Genomic DNA, 22,729 nt, shown 5'->3' on the forward strand with positions numbered 1-22,729 from the left:
AGGGTTTAATCACAATCATGTACACATATAGAACAGAGTCTCAATAATTTGAGTGCCAGTGATTATTTCAGCAAAATGATACCTCTTTATTTTCTGGGTCGTATGCAAACTCTTTTGTGGTACTATACAGATTGTACACATTTAGTCACTTTAGATACCTCAGACAATTGCATTCAAGAGTGTTACACAGGCATAGTGTTGGCAACAATCAGTGGTTGTACTCACTTATACTCCTCAGTTCTAGCAGATTCTCAAATTGGTGAATTACTCCAGGAATCTCCTATTCGCTTCAGTCCTTATATTGGCTTTTGACACCACAGGATACTAACCATTCTATTCTTCTTATTGGAGCATTTGGCTGCTCTGTTAACTACACTGATCCTGTCTGTCACTTCTACACTGATTCTGTCTTATCTCTCGTTCCTAACATGGTTTCCTAACACTGACTTGTAAGGTTGCCACCTTTACCGGTCACAAAAAAACTGCTGATGTGAATGGCCTAGCACTCGTGGGGGTAATTTAAAAAAAAAAACACTATTGTTTCCCCCAACCATAGTGTGGGCTCTATTTCCGGTAGAGGAACAATTATGGGGTGATGGGTGCCTTTTAACTGCCTACAGCAAAGAGGAGCAAATAATTTACCCTCCTATGTGCATAATGGATAAAAATAAATATGGGTCAGAATTAAAATGTTTCTCTATGTTTTGAGCTTTTAACAGATCAGGTCAAGTTTAAAAAATATACTGGCATTATTTCACAACAAATCTGTTCATGTATTGACATGGAGCTTCACCAGAATGTTAAAATTCATTCATGTCATTTATATACTTCATTTGGTGGAAAAGAAAGCTGAAATGATTTACACAGTATTATCTGTACATTGACACTGCTTTTATACTAAGGACTGTAGTAAATTAATTTACTAAAGGCCTGTTCTTTCTTATTTTTGATCATATGGTCAATTTACAAAGTAACATTTGTCTATGGGAACATTTTTTGGGGGGGGGAATTAACAAAAAGAGACATAAAGAAGAGGAAAAAGTATTTAAATGTTTGTTGATATGTCCAATAGTAGATCTATAGCAGGACTTTCCTAGCTGGAGGCCAATGTTCCAGATGTGGTTCTGGATTCTTATGAACCCCAGGCTGCTCAAGGGCTCCACTAAGGTGTTTGGATGACATCTTCATTTTATTGTGTTTTGGCTCCAGAACATTTGGTAAAATGAATTATAGGCCTATTTTATCGTAACAGCTGTCCAGCACTGGTCTATAGGAAAGGTACAGTCATGACCGTAGCATCTGACCAGGGATAAAAGGTATTGTAAAGGGAAACAAAAATCAAATGATAGTTCTGTAAAATACAGGGAGTCCTCGAGTTGCATACACCCAACTTACATACAATTCACACTTACAAACAGAGGCTATTACAGTAACATACAGTGGTTTGCTTTTTTATTAGCATTTCACTTTAATCTTCATAATCTTCAGTCAAAATAAATTTTGCATTGGATAAATCAGGTTAACAAATTATTTTATTATTTTATTTCTATGAGTTTATAACAAATTTCTATGAGTATATAACACATTATTTTTTTTCCTGGGTGCAACGGGCATGCTCATGCTGCGCGTTCTTATGTGTTTTCTTGAATCCACCTTGAATCGGGAATTTGCAAAGCACCAGTGACAATAAGCATGGTTGAATTGTTTGCAATAGAAAAAAAATGTAAGGTTGAAGAAGCACACTAATGCTTTATAAAGTTGACAGGTGGCCATAGACGCACAGATAATATAATATGAAAAGATTTTTGTACAATATTCGGTGCGTGTATGGGGGAAAAAGAGCCGACCGATATCGGCAGTAGACTTGGATGTTGGTCGGCTTGTGATCGGGCTGGACTGAAAATTTTGATCGGGTGCATTTCAAGGCACCCAAACATCGGCCATGTAGTGGTGAATCGTCAGATACAGGTAGAATTCTATTGTTTCTACTTGTGTATCTATCTGTATATCTGACGATTCTGCTCTACACGTGTGTATAGAAACTAACAATCTTTCTTGGAAAGATCATAATTGTCACGACTATGGCCACTTTAAGATATACATTTTCTAAGAAGTGAGTTCTCTCCCCTCTTTTTTTAAACATCAGGTTCGTTTATACTCTCAAACCCTTTCAATGCTTCACCCACATGTTAAAAGTTCCCACAGTTCTCTTGTCATTTACTGTATGTGTGAATGGTCTCTTCCCGATGGGTAAGTAAGTCCTGTTACTTTGCTTGTACTCCCTCCAAAACAGAGCCCATAACATAACAGACTTTCTATAATAACCAGAAGTATCACTCTCCTTCATGCACAGCTGCAACTTATACAACGTGGGACTTTTCCATTTCTTAATAGCATGCAGGGATGATTATAGAAAGTCTGTTATGCTATGGGCTCTGTGTGATTTTGTTTTCCAGGAAGTACAAGCAGAGGAGCAGGATTTAAGTTGGCCATAGATATTAGTATTATGATCTTTTCTGGAAAGTTTGTTTGCTTCAACACATGTAGAGCTGAATTATCAGATATACAGGTATAAACAACAGAATTCTACCTGTACTTGATGATTCAGCACTAACAATGGCCAATGTTTGGGTGCCTTCAAAGGTGTCCGATCAAGATTTTCCGGTTGGGCTGATCGACGAGCCAACCGTTATCCAAGTCTTCTGCAAATATTGGTCGGCTCGTCTCCCACCATCCACACAATGAATAGCGTAGTAAAATACTTCATACGGTATTATCGGTGCATCTATGGCCACCACTGCACTTATACTCTGTGTTCATCTGGAAGAGACCCCAACAGACTGTATATTCCACTAACACATAAATGACAAGAGCACTGTGGGAACTTTTAAAATCCAACAAGTATCTTTTATGTGTATGAAGCATTGCAAGGTTTTGAAAGAAGCACTGCTCAACTCTCGCTTTTAGTTATCTTTATGAAGTTTAAACATTCTTGTGAATAACAAACATTGGAAATCCACTACAATTTGGAGGCATACTGTAGTTCAGCTTGATTTCTTCTTAAATATATAGTATTAACCAGAAATTGCACTGCTTTTCTAGTGCAGAGAGTGCAATTGCCCTAGGATCGTCCCTGGATGCAGATGCCATAATGATGCCCAGTGCCAGAAATGATGACATCAGCTCAATTGTGTCTGTTTGCAGGCACAACTGCACACATTCTTATGCATTGGCCACAGTTTTAATAAGCACATTGACACCTTGTTGAATTTTAGGAAATATCTTGCACTTGTGGTGAAAAAAAAACCATGGTCATCCAACATTGTATTATACACACGGTACTTGTGCTCAAACATCAGCCCTAATTTTCTATACGCTATTGGGAAATATGTAATCATTCTATTAACTGTGCTGCAAGTCATATTCCATTTCATAAAGTCTTGTGCTTTTACTTACATAACCTTGTCACAGTGCACTCACAACATTTCTGTGGATATTCTGTTCCTGACTGAGCACTGGATTTAGCTTCTTGGCCATTACTTGGTTTTAATGGCAGTTTATTGATTCTGAGCAGCATTGTGGGAAATCAATAGAAAGAATAATTGTCTTAGCTGACTACTTTAATTTGTTTGTCACCCAAGTGCATCAAAACTCACAGGAATCTTCATCACTTGATCTCTGAGTGCTGCCAGCAGAAAGGGCACTTGGAGCCCAAATTAAAGAGCTGCTGAATAAAAAAGCTAAATAACTCAAAAACCTTCAATAATAAAAAATGAAAACAAATTATCTCAGAATATCACTGTCTACATCATATTAAAAGTTATCTCAAAGGTGAACAACCCCTTTAGGTGTTTGTTCTAATTGTATAGTTTATTTTTAAAAATATAAACAGATCTATTTAAACTTGCCATTCCCCTAAATGTGTACTCTTTCCAGCACTTTTTAATTGCAATATTATTTTCAACTAAATATTTGTATTTTCTAGATACATGTACCAACAGTGCAGGTCCGAGTTAAAATAGCTAGATAACGATACATTTTGTTTTCCTCTCTGCAGCCTATCTGCAATATGTCTCCTCTACTGCAATCTTCTGATGCATTTCATTGTTTTTAGCTATAGCTTTTCTGCAGCTGTGAACAACAATTTCAGCACCTGAATACAGAAGATTACCAGAGGGAGATTGCTGATAGTATGTTTCCTCTAGGCAGAATGATCAATATTACTTGTGGTTCTGTCATTTTCTCCTTTTGTGAACTTGACAGTCCACTGTAAAGTACAGCAAGTGTGTCTGTTGGCTATGGAGTAATTAGTGCAAATTAATTACAGTTGTGAATTTAAATAATTGCTACTGTGGGTTAAATGGCAGTATTTATTAGTGCAGCTAAATAAAAGTAATGTTTTAAAGAATCATGGGGTACATTTACTAAACCGCGTTAAAATTATGCGCATAAAACTATCGCCAAATATGTTATCACCAGTTTACTAAATGGAAACAAATATACAATGGAGAATTTTCTTGTGTAAAAATGTGATCGCCAGTTATCACATTCACTGAAAATAATGCTACGTACAAATTAATGCCAGGTTTACTATTCAGCGAAATGTGTTAAAGACAAAGTTGTCGCTAGAATATTCGCAAAAATGACGTCACCTATGTAGTGGTGTTATTTTTTTCACCAGAAAATTCTCAAGGGGGCAGGAAAAATAACACCTTTTATTGATTTATTGGTAAAACGTGTTTATGATTTTTTTGTTTATATGATTCTATTGGCAGGGGGTAAGGCTTGTGACTGGATTGAACTGTGGATTTATATAATGCATAAATGTGTTTATTATGTTGTTGATGGTATCTTCACAATCATTGAATAAAGTTTATCAGGTTTGAAGATGCATATCAGGCCATAAATATGTCAATACAGTAAAAAATGACATAATAAACACTATAGAACAAGACTATTTTATAACAAACTTATTTAGTTTCCAGACAATTCAAATCTCCGTTAGCGTAGTTAACTCCAGTGATCCCAATGATTCCCAAGCACAGCGCCATTTAGTAAACTTCATCATGGCAAACCTTTTGTCAGAAAAATATTGGCAGCTATAACTTGCGGAAAAAGATGGGACACATTTACTGTGGTTTAGTAAGTGGACGCCAGTGTTAGCGGGGGGTTTTGTTGATTGGTGGGCTGCACTGTAAGTGTAATAATGCTAAGCATTTTATCATCCAAGCATATTGTTGTTTATTAAAAGGTACAGGGACTGAACATATAGTAATGAGCAGGTCAGAAAATAAACAAATCAACTCTCTCCCATCCCGCATCCAACATGATCCTTTATGCCATTATCATTTATATACCTGTGTTTGACTCACCCATTGCCGATGTCATTGAAGGGGGTGGGACAGGAGTTAGTATATAAAAGTTTGCAGGCAGCGAGGAAATGTTGAAGGACTGGGGTGCACCTTCCCATGATCTACGTTGCTCTGGCCCCTACCCTTCCAACAACAGGATTTTGGCCAGCCCCAACTAGTTCACTGAGTGCTTACAGGTAAAAATCTGCAATAAGAATAGGCAAAATGATAATAAAATATCCAAAAATAAAAGGTATCAGTTCCATTTTCTGCGGGACAGTCACGATTTTGACAGCTCAGCCAGCAATCCAGGTTTCCTACTGAAATGTCCGAAGTTTCTCTTTAATCTCCTGCACTGCCAGAAAAACATGCAAAGTTTCTGAAACGTAATCAAAATAAGAGGCTTTTTGGCAGAGAGCCCAAGACATGAGTAGCTGTACTTCGATACCTTTGTAACAATTTAAGATAAGCAAAGAAACACTTGTAACTATTTAAGATAAGCACGTCTCTCGGCGAAACTGTGACAGTTTCAGCTTCATTAGCAAAACTGCTATAACACATAAAACATGGCCCTACAATTCTTAGAAATGTGTCCAAATTTTTAAAATGGACAGGTAATTAGGGCGTGTGGCCATAAATGGGCGTGGCTAAAAATATTAAGTGTGCTACGCGAGGCTGATGTTTTTTGTCCCTCTTTACATTTTTCAAATGTTGGGAGATATGCAGTTTGTCCAGTAATTAGCAGCAGCAGTGTAATAGGTGGGGTTTAATTCTGTGGAATAGGTGGTGTAGTCGATAACATTCCAGCAGATCATTTGAAGTCTGTGCTATAAAGTCTAGGGCAGTCCAGACAAAACACTGCCACTAATATACACAGACAGGTATTCGCTAGACAATCTATAAGAGGTCTGCAAGGTTAATATTTGCTGTTTAGATATATTTTGTCTTCACTGATTCAGTAATACCTTGTGCTGCTTACCCTCTCATACCCTCTCATAAATAAGAGCAGGTACCGAGCATGTATTGGTAGTACACATCCACTGAAGCAAGCATGTGCCATCAGTATATTCTTGCAACTCCAGGGGTTAAACTGTGTCTGTACCTGCAGTGATACATGTATGTGTCATAGATGAGATTCATTTACGTATATTAGCTTTTTACAGTTAATCCAGCCACCGGCTAATGTGACTGGCTGCTTTTCAGGTTTGTTTGTTATTAAATACCTTCCAATCTATGATTGTTGCTGAGGGTTAAAAAAAAACAATTCAGATATTATTATTGTGATTATTATTGTGACTGAGCATCTTTCTAAATGAAACAAATGCCCCATTATTGCCAGCTGAGGTCTGTGCTTTAAAATCTAAACTGCTGTAATTCCTCCGATTGTTAATTAATACTTGTAGTAGATTATTTTCACAAGCTTGTGCTTAGAGAATGTCTTACATTTAAAATGTAGGGATTAATTTACTAAGATTTTCTAAATAAAATGAACAAAACCATTCATTCTTTGTTTTTCGGATTATGAGTGCATGCAGAGGGAGATGCCTGAAACTGACTGAAAATGGTGAAAAGCTTGCTAGAAGATTCATCATACATCTCTACTCTCTTTCTTGACAGTAATTCTTTGTTTCCCTGTTTATTGTCCAGGTCAGGACTGAGGTTCATAATAAGCCTTGCTACTTCAGGTACGCAGAGGCCCAAACAGTATCCAGAGGTTGTCATTCCAATATATGTTGAAATTGTTCCTTAATAGAGATGGGCGAATTTGACCCATTTTGTTTCGGCAAAAAATTTGCTGCCGGCAAAATGACGGTGACGCCCATTACAGTCTATGGGTGTCAAAAAAAATTTAACGCGCGGTGGAAATTTTTTTGTAGGGGTGTACCGAATCCACTATTTTGGATTCTGAACACCATGAAGGATTCGACCGAATACCGAACCGTATCTGAATCCTAATTTGCATATGCAAATTAGGGGTGGGAAGGGGAAAACATTTTGACTTCCTTGTTTTGTGCCAAAAAGTCACATGATTTCTCCCTGCATCTAATTTGCATATGCAAATTCGGATTTGGTTCGGCCAGACAGAAGGATTCGGCCAAATCTGAATCCCGCTGAAAAAGGCCGAATCCCGAACCGAATACTGGATTCGTGCATCCCTATTTTTTTGACGCACGTCTTTTATTTTTTTTTGACGCATGACACCATACAAGACTATGGGCGTAATTTCCGTGGCGAAACAAGGCGAAAAAATTCACCCATCCCTATTTTAGGGCCTCCTGGGGCCTCCTGGGCCCCCCTGCAGCCGCAGGGTCTGCTTCCTCAGTAGTTCGCCCTTTTGCCCTCTGGCATTGGCAAAATCTTCAGATTTATAGTCTGGGACAGTTTCTGTCTATATAATGCATAAACTGAACAATTCAGTCAATATTTTCTTTTAAAAAGAAAACCTGTGAAGGTTAGGTAGCATTTACCTTTGGCTGTTTGGTAATTATAAGTTTCTATGGCCTTTTCAAAAAAATCATATAACATTAACAGATTATATAAAAAGTAATAAGCAATATCTTGGCACTATAAAATCTTTTATCTTTATTGCATTGTGCTTAAAGTATGATTGGCCTTGTATCATAGACTTAATCACCTCTCAGTCCTCTGTGTGAATTCTGCCTTTTTTTTTTTTTATTACAATCGTTGGTCTATTAAATAGACAGGCACATTTATCAACATAGCTGGTTGATGATTTATGGCTGACGCTGACAGGGTCAGATTGGTTGAATAAGTCAAATTGGCTGAACAGGCAGTTCCGTTTGGTTTTGGTTAAGGCATTTCAGTTTAGGAGAAATGCCTTATATGATTGGTCTCCCTCTGTGAGCTTTTCATTGCCTTTTATTTGCTGCAAAACCATCGAAACAGAGCTGAAATAGATCCTCTGTGTGCTGCTGCAGAGCCATTGTATGCTGAAGTATTATTCAGAAACTACTTGTATCAGAACTGCATCTTTTTCTCTCTTTTTTTGTAGACTGTGGTTTTGTTTGGATAAAATAAAATGCCGAAGATTCTAGTTAATTTACTTACACAGGATATAATAACAAAAATTTCAAATAATAAAAAAAAAAATTAAAAATGAAGATCCTTATGGTGTTTTTGCATGAACAAGATCACCATTCATATGCAAAGGATACTCATGTGAAATCAAGTAAAAATAAAGACTTACACACAACAACACTAAATGATTGAATTGCACAGGCTTTTCTCCCAAATGAGGATTTATGTCGTGCATGAGTGTAGACAAAGTAAAAAAAAAACTCGACTGATATTTTATGCATAAAGGTCAAATTTGAATCACTACTTTGTAAAAATGACTATTCTGGTACAGTAGTACTTTTTTTAAAATACACTTTGAGAGGTGGCAATGATGTTAGAGCATAATCCATACTGAAACTCTCCATGTTTGTCTGCTAGTAAGAAAGAAAGCTAAGTTAGCAGCCAACACAGCAAGGTGATTTTAGAGGTACACTTGAATATTTATTAGATTTTTCTTTAATTATGTGGCCCTAAAATAATGTTTCTACAAGAAGAAAGTATTTGAAAATCTTTGAAAGCGCTCATATAAATAGTAATATTTAAAACAGTGTTTTTAAGATTGCATCATGGCTATTTGTTTGTTTATATCTCTCCTTTAAGTGTAGGACAGTTTTTTGTGTTGTGAATTTAAATCCTCAAAAGAAACATTCTCTTCCATGCAAAAAAAAAAAAAACTAGCCAGAAAGTTATGAGGCTAACCCAAATCAGTGTACTGTAAAAATCCACTTAACCTGACACAGAGCAGTGCAGATTGATCTAAAAAAAGGCTGTATTGCTGTATGCACATTACTGAATTTAATGAGATTCTGATCCAAGTCAGTGCTCCAAACTCCAGTAAGAATTGCCTTAAGTGATGTTCTAAGAACCATTCTCATTAGGAATGATTCTACTTTGTACATGTTGGACATGTTCTGAATGGGATTCAGTCAGTCGTATTATGGTGTAACAAATAACTTTCCACCATTGATTCCTCAAACATGTGAAACACTTTGATAGCATAGCGTCACAGTCTCTTTGGCTGGTGCTAATTTGATGGTACAGCCAGGCATTAAACAATTTACACAGTTTATGCCAAAAAGGGGCACTTAATCATAGCATATGATTAAGTGCCCCCTATTGGCCCGAAATGTGTAAGGCAGTCCTTTATTTTCTTTGCTTAAACTACTTTTTAGTTGGATAATTTTGGTTTTGCTGGTTCAGTTTGTGCCAGCCTATTGACTATGAAATGAAGGACAAAAATGGTGTCATAAAGCAGTGCTTCACTGGGAAGTAGAAGGATTTGGAACCTATGCTGCCTCTTGCATGTGCAACTGTGTGGCTTTATTTAAAAAGAAAAACGAAAAACTGTCACTCTTGAACCTACCATGTATGTTAATGTGATTAGTGTGATGATTAGCATTGCTCAGTTAGCAACTGCAGTGAGTTTCTAACAAGGCTGAGCCAGGGAGTATGTCTTCAGGAAAGACCACAGTCCTGTGCTTATAACCCCCGGCCTAACTCGAAATTACTATACTGTACGTAATCCAGGGTCTTATACAGTTATTTATTTATTTTTAAACACAGAAAGAGTTGGGCACTGGACTGGTTGCCGAAGCCTGTCCTTCAAGTGTCTCAGAATTGGGGAAAATGGCCTCTGTACTACTTGCACGTCAAGTGACTCTCAATCTGCAGCAAAATGCCAGACTACTTGTACCATGTAAGTAAACTGTGTTGAGATGTAAGTGCATTTACTTATAACTTTAAAATGCTTGTAAATGTTTATTTGTATGTATTTTAGTTAGTTAGTTAGTTAGTTAGTTAGTTAGTTAGTTAGTTAGTTAGTTAGTTGGTTAGAATTACATAGTTCATTTGGTTTGAATAAAGACAAAAATCAATCAAGTTCAACCTCTCCAATTAAACCCCAGGACATATATATACATATATAGAGTAGTGATGTGCAGGTCATGAAAAACTCAACCCACACTTGACATGCAAAGCCATAACCTTCTGTCTGCTCCTCTGGTATCAAATAGGAAAGCTTCTGTAGCAAAAGAGGAGTGTGCTTACGCAGTATAACCCATATTCAACCATAACTTAAAATGAGTCAACACATGAATATACAGACTTATCTATAATAATACACAAAAGCCATGAATATCTTGTAAATTATATCCTTATAAACGGTGAGTAGTGATGTCATCAGTTATAAAAGGTGAGTAGTGATGTAATTTCTGTCACATGACTCACTAAAATTTGTGTATTATAATAAATAAAGTACCCCCAGTTGTAAAATATGAGGATATTATAAGTTAAATCGGAGTTCCATGACCTGTATAAAAACACTCGGCCTTCGGCCTCGTGTTTTTATATGGTCATGAAACTCCTCGGTAACTTATAATATCCTTATATTTTACAAGAGGGGGTACTTTATTCACTATATAATACACAAAAGCCATGAATATCTTGTAAATTATATCCTTATAAACGGTGAGTTCTGATGTCATCAGTTATAAACGGTGAGTTCTGATGTCATTTCTGTCACATGACTCACTGAAATTTGTGTATTATAATAAATAAAGTACCCCCAGTTGCAAAATATGAGGATATTAGAAGGTACCTTGGAGTTCCATGACCTGTATAAAAACACTCGGCCTTCGGCCTCGTGTTTTCATATGGTCATGAAACTCCTCGGTAACTTATAATATCCTTATATTTTACAAAAGGGGGTACTTTATTCACTATATAAACAATAAGCATATATAAACAATATAATATATACTGATACCTATACTAATGAAGATCCCAATGCCCGCATTGTCCTTGTTTTAACATGGCTACAGAATGCCGGAAAATACTCGAAAAACTTGTGTAATCATGCCAAAAAGAATGCAAAGGCTTTTTTGAGCATTTAGGCAATTCGTCTCTGCAAAATAATAAAAAATAATAATTTTCAGTATTTCTTTGACTGCAAAATTTTTATTGGGAATGTGGAGAAATTGATAAAAGGCCTAGCCTGAAACATGTTGTGTTCTTCACATTCCCAATAAAAATTTTGCAGTCAAAGAAAACTGCTGTGGATTTGTCCTGCACTTGGATTTCTTTTGATTGACTCTATTGGGGGATTGACACAGGATACCCCGCAGGATAACCAGAACCAAGCAACTAAACGGTGAGCTGCAGCTCATTTTTATTCAATAAACACCATCTAAAGCATATCACCAATGTGGATGGGGGGTGGTCTCAGACACAATTAGGCGAAACCAATATGGAGCAGGCACTCAATAAGGCAAACTTCCACCAGGCAAATGTTAAAAAGCGAAAAAGGTTTATTGTGTCCACAGCCTGACGCGTTTCGTGTCACAAACACTTATTCATAGGGGCACACTCAATTAGGGGCACATTTACTTAGGGTCGAATATCGAGGGTTAATTAACCCTCGATATTCGACCGGCGAACTAAAATCGATTTAGTGCTATTCGTTTGATCGAACAATCGAAGGATTTTAATCCATCGATCGAAACGATTTTCCTTCGATCAGAAATTGGCTAGAAAGCCTATGGGGACCTTCCCCATAGGTTAACATTGATGCCCGGTAGGTTTTAGGTGGCGAAGTAGGTGGTCAAAGTTTTTTTTAAAGAGACAGTACTTCAACTATCGAATGGTCGAATAGTCGAACGATTTTTAGTTTGAATCGTTCGATTCGTAGTCGAAGGTCGAAGTAGCCAATTCGATAGTTGAAGTAGCCAAAAAAATACTTCGAAATTCGAAGTATTTTTTATTCTATTCCTTCACTCGAGCTAAGTAAATGTGCCCCTTAATGTCAATAGATTATTGCATCTCCCCTAGACCTCAGGGAGTAGAAACCTTTAGCAACCCTTTAAGAGAAGTTTTCTGTTAACATTTTCATTCAAATCTGTTTGCATCAAGATAAAACATCTGTGTTCCAAAATTAGCACATTTAATTGCCACCAAAGGAAATGAGCTAATATATGTAGCCTCCTGGTCAGAGTTAGCTTAGAAGGATAAAGGAACATACTTATTTCTAACTGGCTTTTATGTAGGTTACTGCGTTTTTCCTTGAGATAAGAAAATTATTTCTATGAATCTGCAGAGTGATAGAATCTGTAACCCCAATTCATTGGAGAAAAGACCCCTGGGCAACCCTCCTGAATAAAAGAGTACAAATGATTGTTCTTGAATACTGATAACCATTATTTTTATTGCTGCAAACCATTGTGAAATCCTCGCATGTCTTTTCTCCCAATTTCCTATTTGGAAATTCAAATTACTAACATAATGATCAGTGTAACATTCAGTGTAAGTATTTCTTAAATACTTATGATAAATTCTTTGAAAACGTGGGCCCCTTCGATCTGCCATCAGGAGACCTATTCCTTCTCTCCACATGACCATTAACTAGGGCAGCAAGGTCTACTTTAAGTTATGATGTCCCATTAGGATCTACATCTATAAAAACATTGTTAGCATTCAGTTATATGGAAAATATTACTTATATACAGGTATGTGATCCATTATCTGTAAACATTAGCCAGAAAGCTCCGACTCCATTTTATCCAATTTTTTAAAAATAATTTCCTTATTCTTTGTAATAATAAAACAGTACCTTGCACTTGATCCAAACGTAATAAGATATAATAATTGTAAGATAATCATAAGATATAATTAATCCTTATTGGAAGCAAAACCAGCCTATTGGGTTTATTTCATGTTTACATGATTTTCTAGTAGACTTAAGGTATGACGATCCAAATTATGGAAAGATTCTTTATCTATAAAACCCCAGGTCCTGAGCATTCTGGATAACAGATCCCATACATAGATTGATTTATGAGAAAATGTATATTGCTATATTTAACAAACAACTATTTCCTCTGTAGCCTTAACATAATACATATCTGAATGAAAAGCTTGAAACAGGAGGGTGATTTAGACAAGCTTTGTTTGTTTACAGTGTCTTGAGATCTACTCTCTAAAGGTCTACTGGTAGATCCCATTCTACCTTTTGGACACCCCTGAACTAGGATATTGGGAGTGTCTTTGGTATTATATGTTCTTTGTTTCTGTTCTCATATCCATGTCTCTTTACCATTATTGGTGATAAGTATATCAAGCCAATGGATACATAATAGCCACAATGTTTTACTACAATTTTCATCTTATGGTATGCTGTGTGTTCCTTTAGCGACAATATTTCCAGTGTTATGTAACCTGGTAAAGACCTATGGGGTTATGTAATAAAAGGCACTAAGTGCAGTAACCTATAGCAACCAATCAGCAGGTAGCATTTACTGGTCATGCAAACATCTTATTGGTTGCTATTGGTTACTGCTCCTGGGCAAATGTAGTGCCTTATATTACATATGGGGGCTAGACTGCACACTTTGCCCAAAAGTTTTTTTGGCAACATACAGTTGGTATTATATGTTTGAAGATACAGCCTTCCTATGGTACAAAATGCAGCCATGCTTAAAAGTTTCTATAGTTTTATATGAATGTGACCTAAAACGTCATCTGTCCTAAAAGTAGAAGAAGACAACCTAGTTAAAGGAACAGCAATATCAAAAAAATTAAAGTTTTTAAAAAAATGAAAATGTAATGTTCTGTTTTGCTGCACTGGTACAACTGGTGTGTTTGCTTGAGAAACGCTACAATCGTTTATATAAACAAGCTGCTGTGTAGCCATGGGAGCTGCCATTCAAAGATAAAAAAGGATAAATGGCATAGGATACACCGCTGATAGCAGATAAGATATATAGTATACAATAGGATTCTTCAGAACTTATCTGGTATCTACTGTATATCCTGTGCTTGAATGGCTGCCCCCATGGCTACACAGCAGCTTCTTTATATAAACTATAGTAGTGTTTCTGAAGCAAACATACCAGTTTTAGCTGTGCAGGGCAACAGTACATAATATTACCATTCCTTTAAAACACTTACATTTTTTGGTGTTAACTGTTCCTTTCAATGAAACAAAAATGTTTGTATTTGTTAATGTATTGAAACAAATGACCAATAACATATTTGAGTGTGGCAAAAGTAAGTGAATCCTTAGGAGTATAATATAATTTGAAGGTGAAATCAGAGTCTGGTGTTTTCAGTCAATGGGATGACAATCAGGTTACAACAAATTAAGGGGCAGATTTACCAAGGGTTGAATTTGGGAATAGTCCAAATTCATTTCAAGTTTAAAAAAAATTCTAAATTTATCATGTACGGTCCCTTTAAGAATTTGACAATTCGCCATATAAAAACAGCCAGATTTGTGTTTTAGCCTATGGGGGACCTCCTACAATCAATTTGTAGTCATTTGGTGAACTTTTGTAGAAAAACTTTTTTATTAAAAAAACATTTTTTAGTGAAAAAACTTGAATCGAACTCGGTTTGATTCGAGTTTGCGGGTTGGTTCTATTCAACTGAATTTAGAAAAATTCTAGATTTTTAATAGATTTCAATTGGTCATTTTTTTCATGTTTATGGCAGTTTTTATAGGTGTGTCGTATCAGAAAATAAAAAGAGAAAAGGTTTTTAATGGGATCTTCAAAGCAACTCTCAAAAGATCTGAAAACAAAGACTGTTCAGTATCATGGTTTTTAGGGGAAGGCTACAAAAAGCTATCTCAGAGGTTTAAACTGTCAGCTTCAACTGTAGGGAATGTAATCGGGAAATTGAAGGCCACAGGAGCAGTTGCTGTAAAAGCCAGCTCTGACAGGCCAAGAAAAATACAGGAGCGGCATATGGGGAGGATTGTGAGAATGGTTACAGACAACCCAAAGATCACCTCCACAGACCTGCAAGAACATCTTGCTGCAGATGGTGTATCTGTACATCGTTCTACAATTCAGCGCAATTTGCACAAAGAACATCTGTATGGCAGGGTGATGAGAAAAAAGCCCTTTCAACACTCACGCCACAAACAATGGCACTTTTTGTATGCAAAAACTCATTTAGACAAGCCACAGTCATTTTGAAGACAAAAATGTAGTTATTTGGTCATAACAAAAAGAGCTTTGCATGGCGGAAGAAGAACACTGCATTCCAAGAAAAACACTTGCTACCTACTGTCAAATTTGGTGGAGGTTCCATCATGCTGTGGGGCTGTGTGGCTAGTTCAGGGACTGGGGCCCTTGTTAAAGTCAAGGGTCGGATGAATTCAACCCAATATCAACAAATACTTCAGGATAATGTTCAAGCATCAGTCACAAAGTTGAAGTTACGCCGGGGCTGGATATCCCGAACAAGACAATGACCCTAAACACACTTCGAAATCTACAAAGGCATTTATGGAAAAGTACAATATTCTGGAAGGGCCGTCACAGTTCCCCCGACTTGAATATCATCGAAAATCTATGGGATGATTTGAAGCAGGCTGTTCATGCTCGGCAGCCATCAAATTTAACTGGAGAGATTTTGTATGGACGAATGGTCAAAAATACCGTCATCCAGAATCGTCAAAGGCTATAGGAGGTGTCTAGAGGCTGTTACATGTGCAAAAGGGGGCTCAACTAAGTATTGATGTAATATCTCTGTTGAGGTGCCCAAATTTATGCACCTGTTTAATTTTGTTATGATGCATATTTTCTGTTAATCCAATAAACTTTTTGTCACTGCTGAAATACTACTGTTTCCATAACGTATAAATTAAAAGGAAGTTGCTACTTTGAAAGCTCAGCCAATGATAAACACAACTCCAAAGAATTAAGAGGTGTATGTAGTGTATTGTATGTCGTGCTATAATTTTCTTTCACCCTGTTTAGTTACATTTTCCTGTTACTTTGTGCTGCAAAGAAACATTTGTAACATAGTCTGACATGGTTCTGTTTCAGTTATTGTCTTTTTAATAGTATTGGGTATGTACACTTTTTTCCCCTTTAATGATGGTTTTAGGATATGACCTAGACCTAATAATACATTATTTTTTATTCTAGGTAATAGATATATCAGTCAAGCTGCTTCAAAAAAAAATGTTGATTTTGAATATGACGGTCCTCTTATGAAGACAGAAGTTCCAGGACCAAGATCACGAGTATGTAAAAGGATTTCATAATTTTAAAGCAACAGCCTAAAAGAATGGTCATATATGGTATTTGTAGCTGCCTGTAGGTTTCATTGTTATCTGAAAAGAAAGGAATACATGAGACAACTAATCTCCTCGTGGTGCAGAATCTTAAAATGGCCATACACTAGTAAACAAGTCAAGTGATTTTTAAGGCTAGTGCAAATTGTGCTCTGAAGCCAAATTCTGGCCACAAAAGAGAATTCAACCTGAACTGGATAACAGGCAGCACCAGCAAAAATAATGTGCCTTAACTAAAACAGCAGCCATTTGATTACAGTAATTCACCTGTAGATGAGATTGGGTGGTTTGCCTTAGCCTATCATGACTTTTGCACTTGAGGGCACATTTGTGTGTCAAAATGTCCTGTGTAAGGCAATTAACAAGTCTGCAAATGGCAAGCAATTGCTTTTGGTTGTGGCACTGGCTTAAGTCAGTGTTCCCAAATTATACCCAACTGTAAGGGCCAGCGTCTGCTCTAGGCAGCCCTTTTCTTTTTCAAATGAATAAATAGCTGCAGGCCAGGATGTTTTGATTTCTCCAGTTTTCCCTGAGAGGGAGCCCTAGATTTTAATGTTCAAATCTTGGCACAGAATGCCAACTTAGCAGTATTTTTTGCTTATTCTTATTATTATCCATCATTTATATAGTTCTAAGCAATATGTATTATGATTTTACAAGTAATGAGTAATTGCATCAGTCCCTGCCACAGTACACTCTAATTTCTGTTCCAGAAGTGCTTCCACTCATATACACAAGTTCAGTTTTATCAGTAAAACAATTAACAGTAGTTTCTTGGAATTAACAATGTTATTCTCATATTGGCCCACTGTAGTAATTGGGGAAATACACATTTTCTTTAAATTATTCTTTTTGTATTTTTTAGGAGTTGATCAAACAACTTAGTGCAATACAGGTAAGTTCAACACCTGCTTTTTTTAAAAATTAATTATATAAAATTAAAATATTATTGGTTAATAATAACCATCACATGACAATTGTTTGAATAATGATTTCCTTGCTTGATTCCTTCTAGAACATGCCACTGTAGATGACACCTGTTTTCTAAACAGATCCAGTAGCAAAAAAATATTATTAAATCAATCAGATTTCTTAATAGTAAGCGACATAGTCTAAATGTGATAACATAAATGAAACTGTCATTTTTAGCTGAGTTCATAAGACTTTCTGACTACATTTAAATCATGACAGAAAATAACCAAAAATATAAGCCAGGGTTGACCTATATCTGTAGCCTTCTGAATAAGTTCCCCTTGCTAGTAAGTTCTGCACACTATTTACTTCAATGAAACCCTCTTTTCACTGGAGGAACACTGAACTGCTTCTAACCGATGATGACTTCTAACCGTTGAAGTTAGGCATCCCCATGTGATTATATTTACTTACCTGACACTCGGGCTGGTGCTCCTATCAGCAGAAAACTGCACCAGCCCACGGTCTTCCAGCGAGCACAACGGAGCAATCCTCTTCCTGCCTCTTCAGTTTTCAAATATCCCGGGGCAGATGCATGTGCAGTAGAACAAAATAGCCGGCTTTTTCAGTAAAGTTCAACTTTTCACTCTACTGCTCATGCACAGCATGAAAGAATAATCAGGTAGAGGATCACTCAGTGGTGCTTGCTGGAAGAACCCCCAGGCCGGTGCAGTTTTCTGCTGATAGGAGCACCGGCCCAGGGTGTCAGGTATGTAAATATAATCACTTGGGATGCCAAACTTTTGGCACCCTGAGTTTAAATGACCTTTCCTTCTCCTTTAAAGGAAAATTGTATCCCCAGCATCAACACTTAGGGGATACATTATCCAAACTCGAATCGAGTTTCGATTCGAATTTCGAGATTTAGCATACTCTGGCCCTTTAAGAACTCTAATTTGACCAATTTTGGTGATGTTTGCAGCCCTTCTGACATTCAGGAGAAAAAAACGTGAATCTAGTTTTTATAATGCGAATTGAATTCCGATTCGACTTTTTTGGTTCGATTCAATTCGTCCGAGCTGAGAAAATACGATTTCATTGATACATTTCGATAGGTCCAATTTATGGGAGTTTTAAACAAAACTCGCATTAATTCGAAAGTCAACCCTTGATAAATGTGGCTCTTAACATATAGTTTATATCATAATAAGTGGCCTATTAATGAGTTTTGCCAAACAGGAATATCTTTTCCGTAAATATTGCCCTTTTACATATTTTATCTTGAGCCCCTGTTTCGTGATGGTCTGGCTTTTTTTATGAATATCTGCACTCTCTTAAACTGAGAAAGATGAAGCAAGGTGCTAGTATGTGACCTTCCCTACAGTTCTAAACCAATCATGGATATTTAAAGGACAATGAAAGTCTAAAATAGAATAAGGCTAGAAATTCTGTATTTTGTATACTAAACATAAGAATGAACTTACTGCACCACAAGCCTAATCAAACAAATGATTTATACTTTCAAAGTTGGCCACAGGGGGCTGTCATCTTGTAACTTTGTTAAACATCTTTGCCTGACCCTGACCCTGCGCATGCTCCTTGTGGTCTGGGCTGCTTAGGGAACGTCATAAACAAAGCTGCTTGAATTCTGCATGGCTGGTAAGTAAGGCGGGGGCTCCCCCTGCTGTTCATAAGTATGATTGTTTCCCTGCTCAGCAGTTGGGGACCATCTGAAAATTCCTATCCACAGCAGTAAATGAAGGGAGAATTTCACTGCATACAGTCAGGTTTCTTATAAAAACAGTACACATTTTTTAATTAAAGTATATTGGAGATAGGTTTCTTTTTCATTAAAGAAAGTAAAATCCTGTTTTTTTTATTTCTATACATTTTTTTGATCACCTAGAATTCTGAAGCTGTGCACTTCTTTTGCAACTATGAAGAGAGCAGAGGCAACTACCTTGTTGATGTGGATGGAAACCGAATGCTAGATTTGTACTCACAAATATCATCTGTTCCTATTGGTAAGTAGGAAAAATACTTGATGGCCCAGCTGCCTATCATCACTGCTTTGCATGTTGTTGGCACAGTTATGTCTTTTTGATTTCTGCTGTCTTTTGTAATGAACAGTTCATATTTAAAATATAAATTAAACCCAATAAGATTATTAGGATTAATTATATCTGTCAGGATCAAGTACAAGTTTTTAGATTTACCTATACTAGAAATGTTCAAGTACAAGGTATAGGGGTGGCTCAACTTTATGTTACCTTTCAGTATGTTTATAGAATGGCTAAGCAACCTTTCAGTTGACCTTCATTGTTTTTTTTTTATAGAATTTGAATTGTTTTACCTTCTTCTGACTCTTGAGTCTGCTCTGTAAGGCAACAAATGTGTAATTTTATAGAGTCATACATAGGTATAGTCTTTCTTTAAAGGAGAATTCAACCTGTAAAAAATAAAAACCCTCCCTCCTACCCCCAGCCTACCTGCCCCCCTGGGCAAATGCCCCTAATTTTTTACTAATCCCTCCGTGCAGATTCTGGCCTTGGAGTTCACAGATGCCATCTTTCTTTGTTTGGTCTTCTTTGGAAGTTTTGGCGCAGAAAGTTACGTAAATTTCTGAAAATTACCGCGACTTTCGGCAAATGCGCAGTTCGGGACCAACCTTTTAGTTGACCTTCATTGGTTTTTTTTATAGAATTTGAATTGTTTTACCTTCTTCCGACTCTTCCGACCCCATCTAAAAACAAATGCTCTGTAAGGCTACAAATGTGTTGCTATTGCTACTTTTTATTTCTCATCTTTCTATTCAGGCCTCTCCTATTCATATTGCAGTCTCATATTCAAATCAATGCATGGTTGCTTGGGTAATTTGAACCTTAGCAACTACATTATTGAAATGGCAAACTAGAGAGCTACTGAATGAAAATCTAAATACAGATATGGGATCTTTTATACAGAAACCCGTTATCCCTAAAGCTCCAAATTATAGGAAGGCCACCTGCCATAGATTAAATTTTAATGAAATAATTGAAAACTTCTAAAATTGATTTCCTTTTTTGTTTCTGTAATACTAAAACTATACCTTGTACTTGATCCTGACTAAGATATAATTAATCCTAATAATCTTATTCAGTTTATTGAATAGTTAAATTATTTTTTAGTAGAGTTAAGACAGGGAGATCCAAATTATGGAAAGGTTCCTTATCCGGAATAACCAAGGTCCCGAGCATTTTGTATTACAGGTCCCATACATGTAACTGAAAAACCAATTGCAAATTGTCTCAGATTATTACTTACTACATTGCATTAAAGCTGGTTTCACTCACTAGCCTATCTATCTCACAACTCCTGAGTGTGCTATGATTGATATTGCAATCAACTATTTTTTTTTCTCATCCACGGGGGGTCCCTGCTCCCCTAATTTATCTAAAGATGCTGATATTGGGGCCTTATAGTCCAGGCTTCCAACAGCAGCTGTCCCTTCCTGGAGTGGAGTCCAAAGATGAAGAAACTTGTGCTCCCACCTATTATATAATCTGTGGACAGAACCTACAATTCCTGGGCCATTTAGAGAAACCTCCCTCCCACAGGGCATTGATAACAGAACCCGGGCATTCTGAGATGAAGTGTCAAGTCTTTTTGACATGAAACGCGTTAGAAGTAAATCCCCTCCTGTGTAATCTTTAAGCGCATGAATATAGCCAAAAATTAATATTAATTATACCGGACTTCAGAATGTTTTGACCAGCGCTCCGTAGCGGTAAAAAGTGATTGTTGTAGCAGCCGGTTGGAAGGGGCCGACACATCGCGAGAGCTGCGATCGAACAGGAGCTGTTGTGTATGGGACGAGCTCCACCATTACCACATCGCTAAAACTTCATTCTGAGATAGTAGAGGACTTCTGAGACGTAGAATTTATTGGGTCCCCTACAGTCATTTTAAGTTGCAGTATTGCATTTAAACCAGTTTCTGGTTCCTGGGGCAGTGATCTGTTTAATTCTTTCCGTGCAAGTCGACTTTCATAAATTTTTAACATAGGCTGTCTAAATCTTCCTGAATTTTTATTAACTCCACTTCTGAAACAAGATATATGGCTCTAAATAGCTAAAAAAAAAAAATGAAAACAATACATAATTTATAAAATCTTGGTAAAAGATATTGGTATGATAAAAGATTGATCCTAAAATGCAGATAGTTGTGTGCCCTAATGCACTTTTCACATTTGACATTTGACTTTCTCTGACAAGAAAGCATACAGCATACAGTTTGGTTGTGCACCATTTCAGAGCAGTGGATCCCAAACTGTTGAGCTTCCCTCAAGGGGGGCATAGTATCTGAATGTGAAACATGAATTAGGGCATGTGACTCTTGAGGCAGTTTTTCATTAGGTTTTAATTGAATAATTCTCAATCTCCATAGATTTGAACTGCTCAATCTTAACCTATTATCTCTCTACTATTCCAAGGGGCCTTGGATTTGTGGTTTTTTTAGGTTATATAGCTCTCCTCCAAGCAAAAGGAAGTTAATTAACAAGGCAACAGTCCTTGGTTTTCTGATGTTATCCACTGGGATTAGGGATTAGTTAGAATTTGTACAATATACACATATATATATATATATATATTTTTCAAAATGGACCAGCACACCGTTTATCTTCAATCAAAAATAGTGTTTATTCTTCATACACTGTGCATCCAACGTTTCGGCCTGCATTCAGGCCTTTATCAAGGATGTATATATATATATATTATGTTACTGACACATACAAAATAGTTAAAAATGGCTTAGCAAGTCCTGCAAGTGTGAAACCACACTGAGCTCATGTTGTGCACCCCCAAAACCCCAAAATGCCAGATACTTCAGTAAACCTATGCACAATGGCCATCAAAATGTTCAGTGGACCCCTGGCATTCATATTTAGGATGTTTTCTCTTGGTACCTAATGCTATGTGGGAGATATGATGCTAGAAAACTGAAAAATTTGGGAAAGCATTGCGACTCAGTAGTTTGGAGTACAAAGACATTGTTGCCCATTTTGGATTCTCCTGAATGTGTCCTTTACAAAGGGGGGGTCAGTGTGTTTTTTTTGCATTTCTACCACACAAAAATGCAATAAATGTGTTGATTTTTCAAGTAACCTCCAGGACAATTTGTATGGACTAATTTCATTTTGGGGTCTCTAAATGCAAAAACTTTTGTAATTCTATGCATAATGGCCATCAAAATGTTCAGTGGAGCCCTGGCATTCATATTTAGGATGTTTCTTCTTGGTACCTAATACTATGTGGTAGAAAAGATTGGGGGC

General features: G+C 36.7%; 1 protein-coding gene across 2 annotated transcripts in view; it reads left to right on the forward strand.

Moving 5' to 3' along the window:
* abat.S (4-aminobutyrate aminotransferase S homeolog) overlaps positions 1-22,729 on the forward strand; it is a 63,201-nt gene that overhangs the window by 15,608 nt on the left and 24,864 nt on the right. For both annotated transcript variants that reach the window (XM_018237370.2, NM_001089641.1), the window contains 4 exon segments: positions 9,993-10,125; positions 16,358-16,455; positions 17,372-17,401; positions 19,325-19,442. In XM_018237370.2, the coding sequence (XP_018092859.1) occupies positions 10,056-10,125; positions 16,358-16,455; positions 17,372-17,401; positions 19,325-19,442 (316 nt within the window). In that variant the 5' untranslated portion in view covers positions 9,993-10,055.

The sequence above is a fragment of the Xenopus laevis genome, chromosome 9_10S, assembly GCF_017654675.1.
Source record: "Xenopus laevis strain J_2021 chromosome 9_10S, Xenopus_laevis_v10.1, whole genome shotgun sequence".
In the NCBI taxonomy this organism is placed as follows: Eukaryota; Metazoa; Chordata; class Amphibia; order Anura; family Pipidae; genus Xenopus; species Xenopus laevis.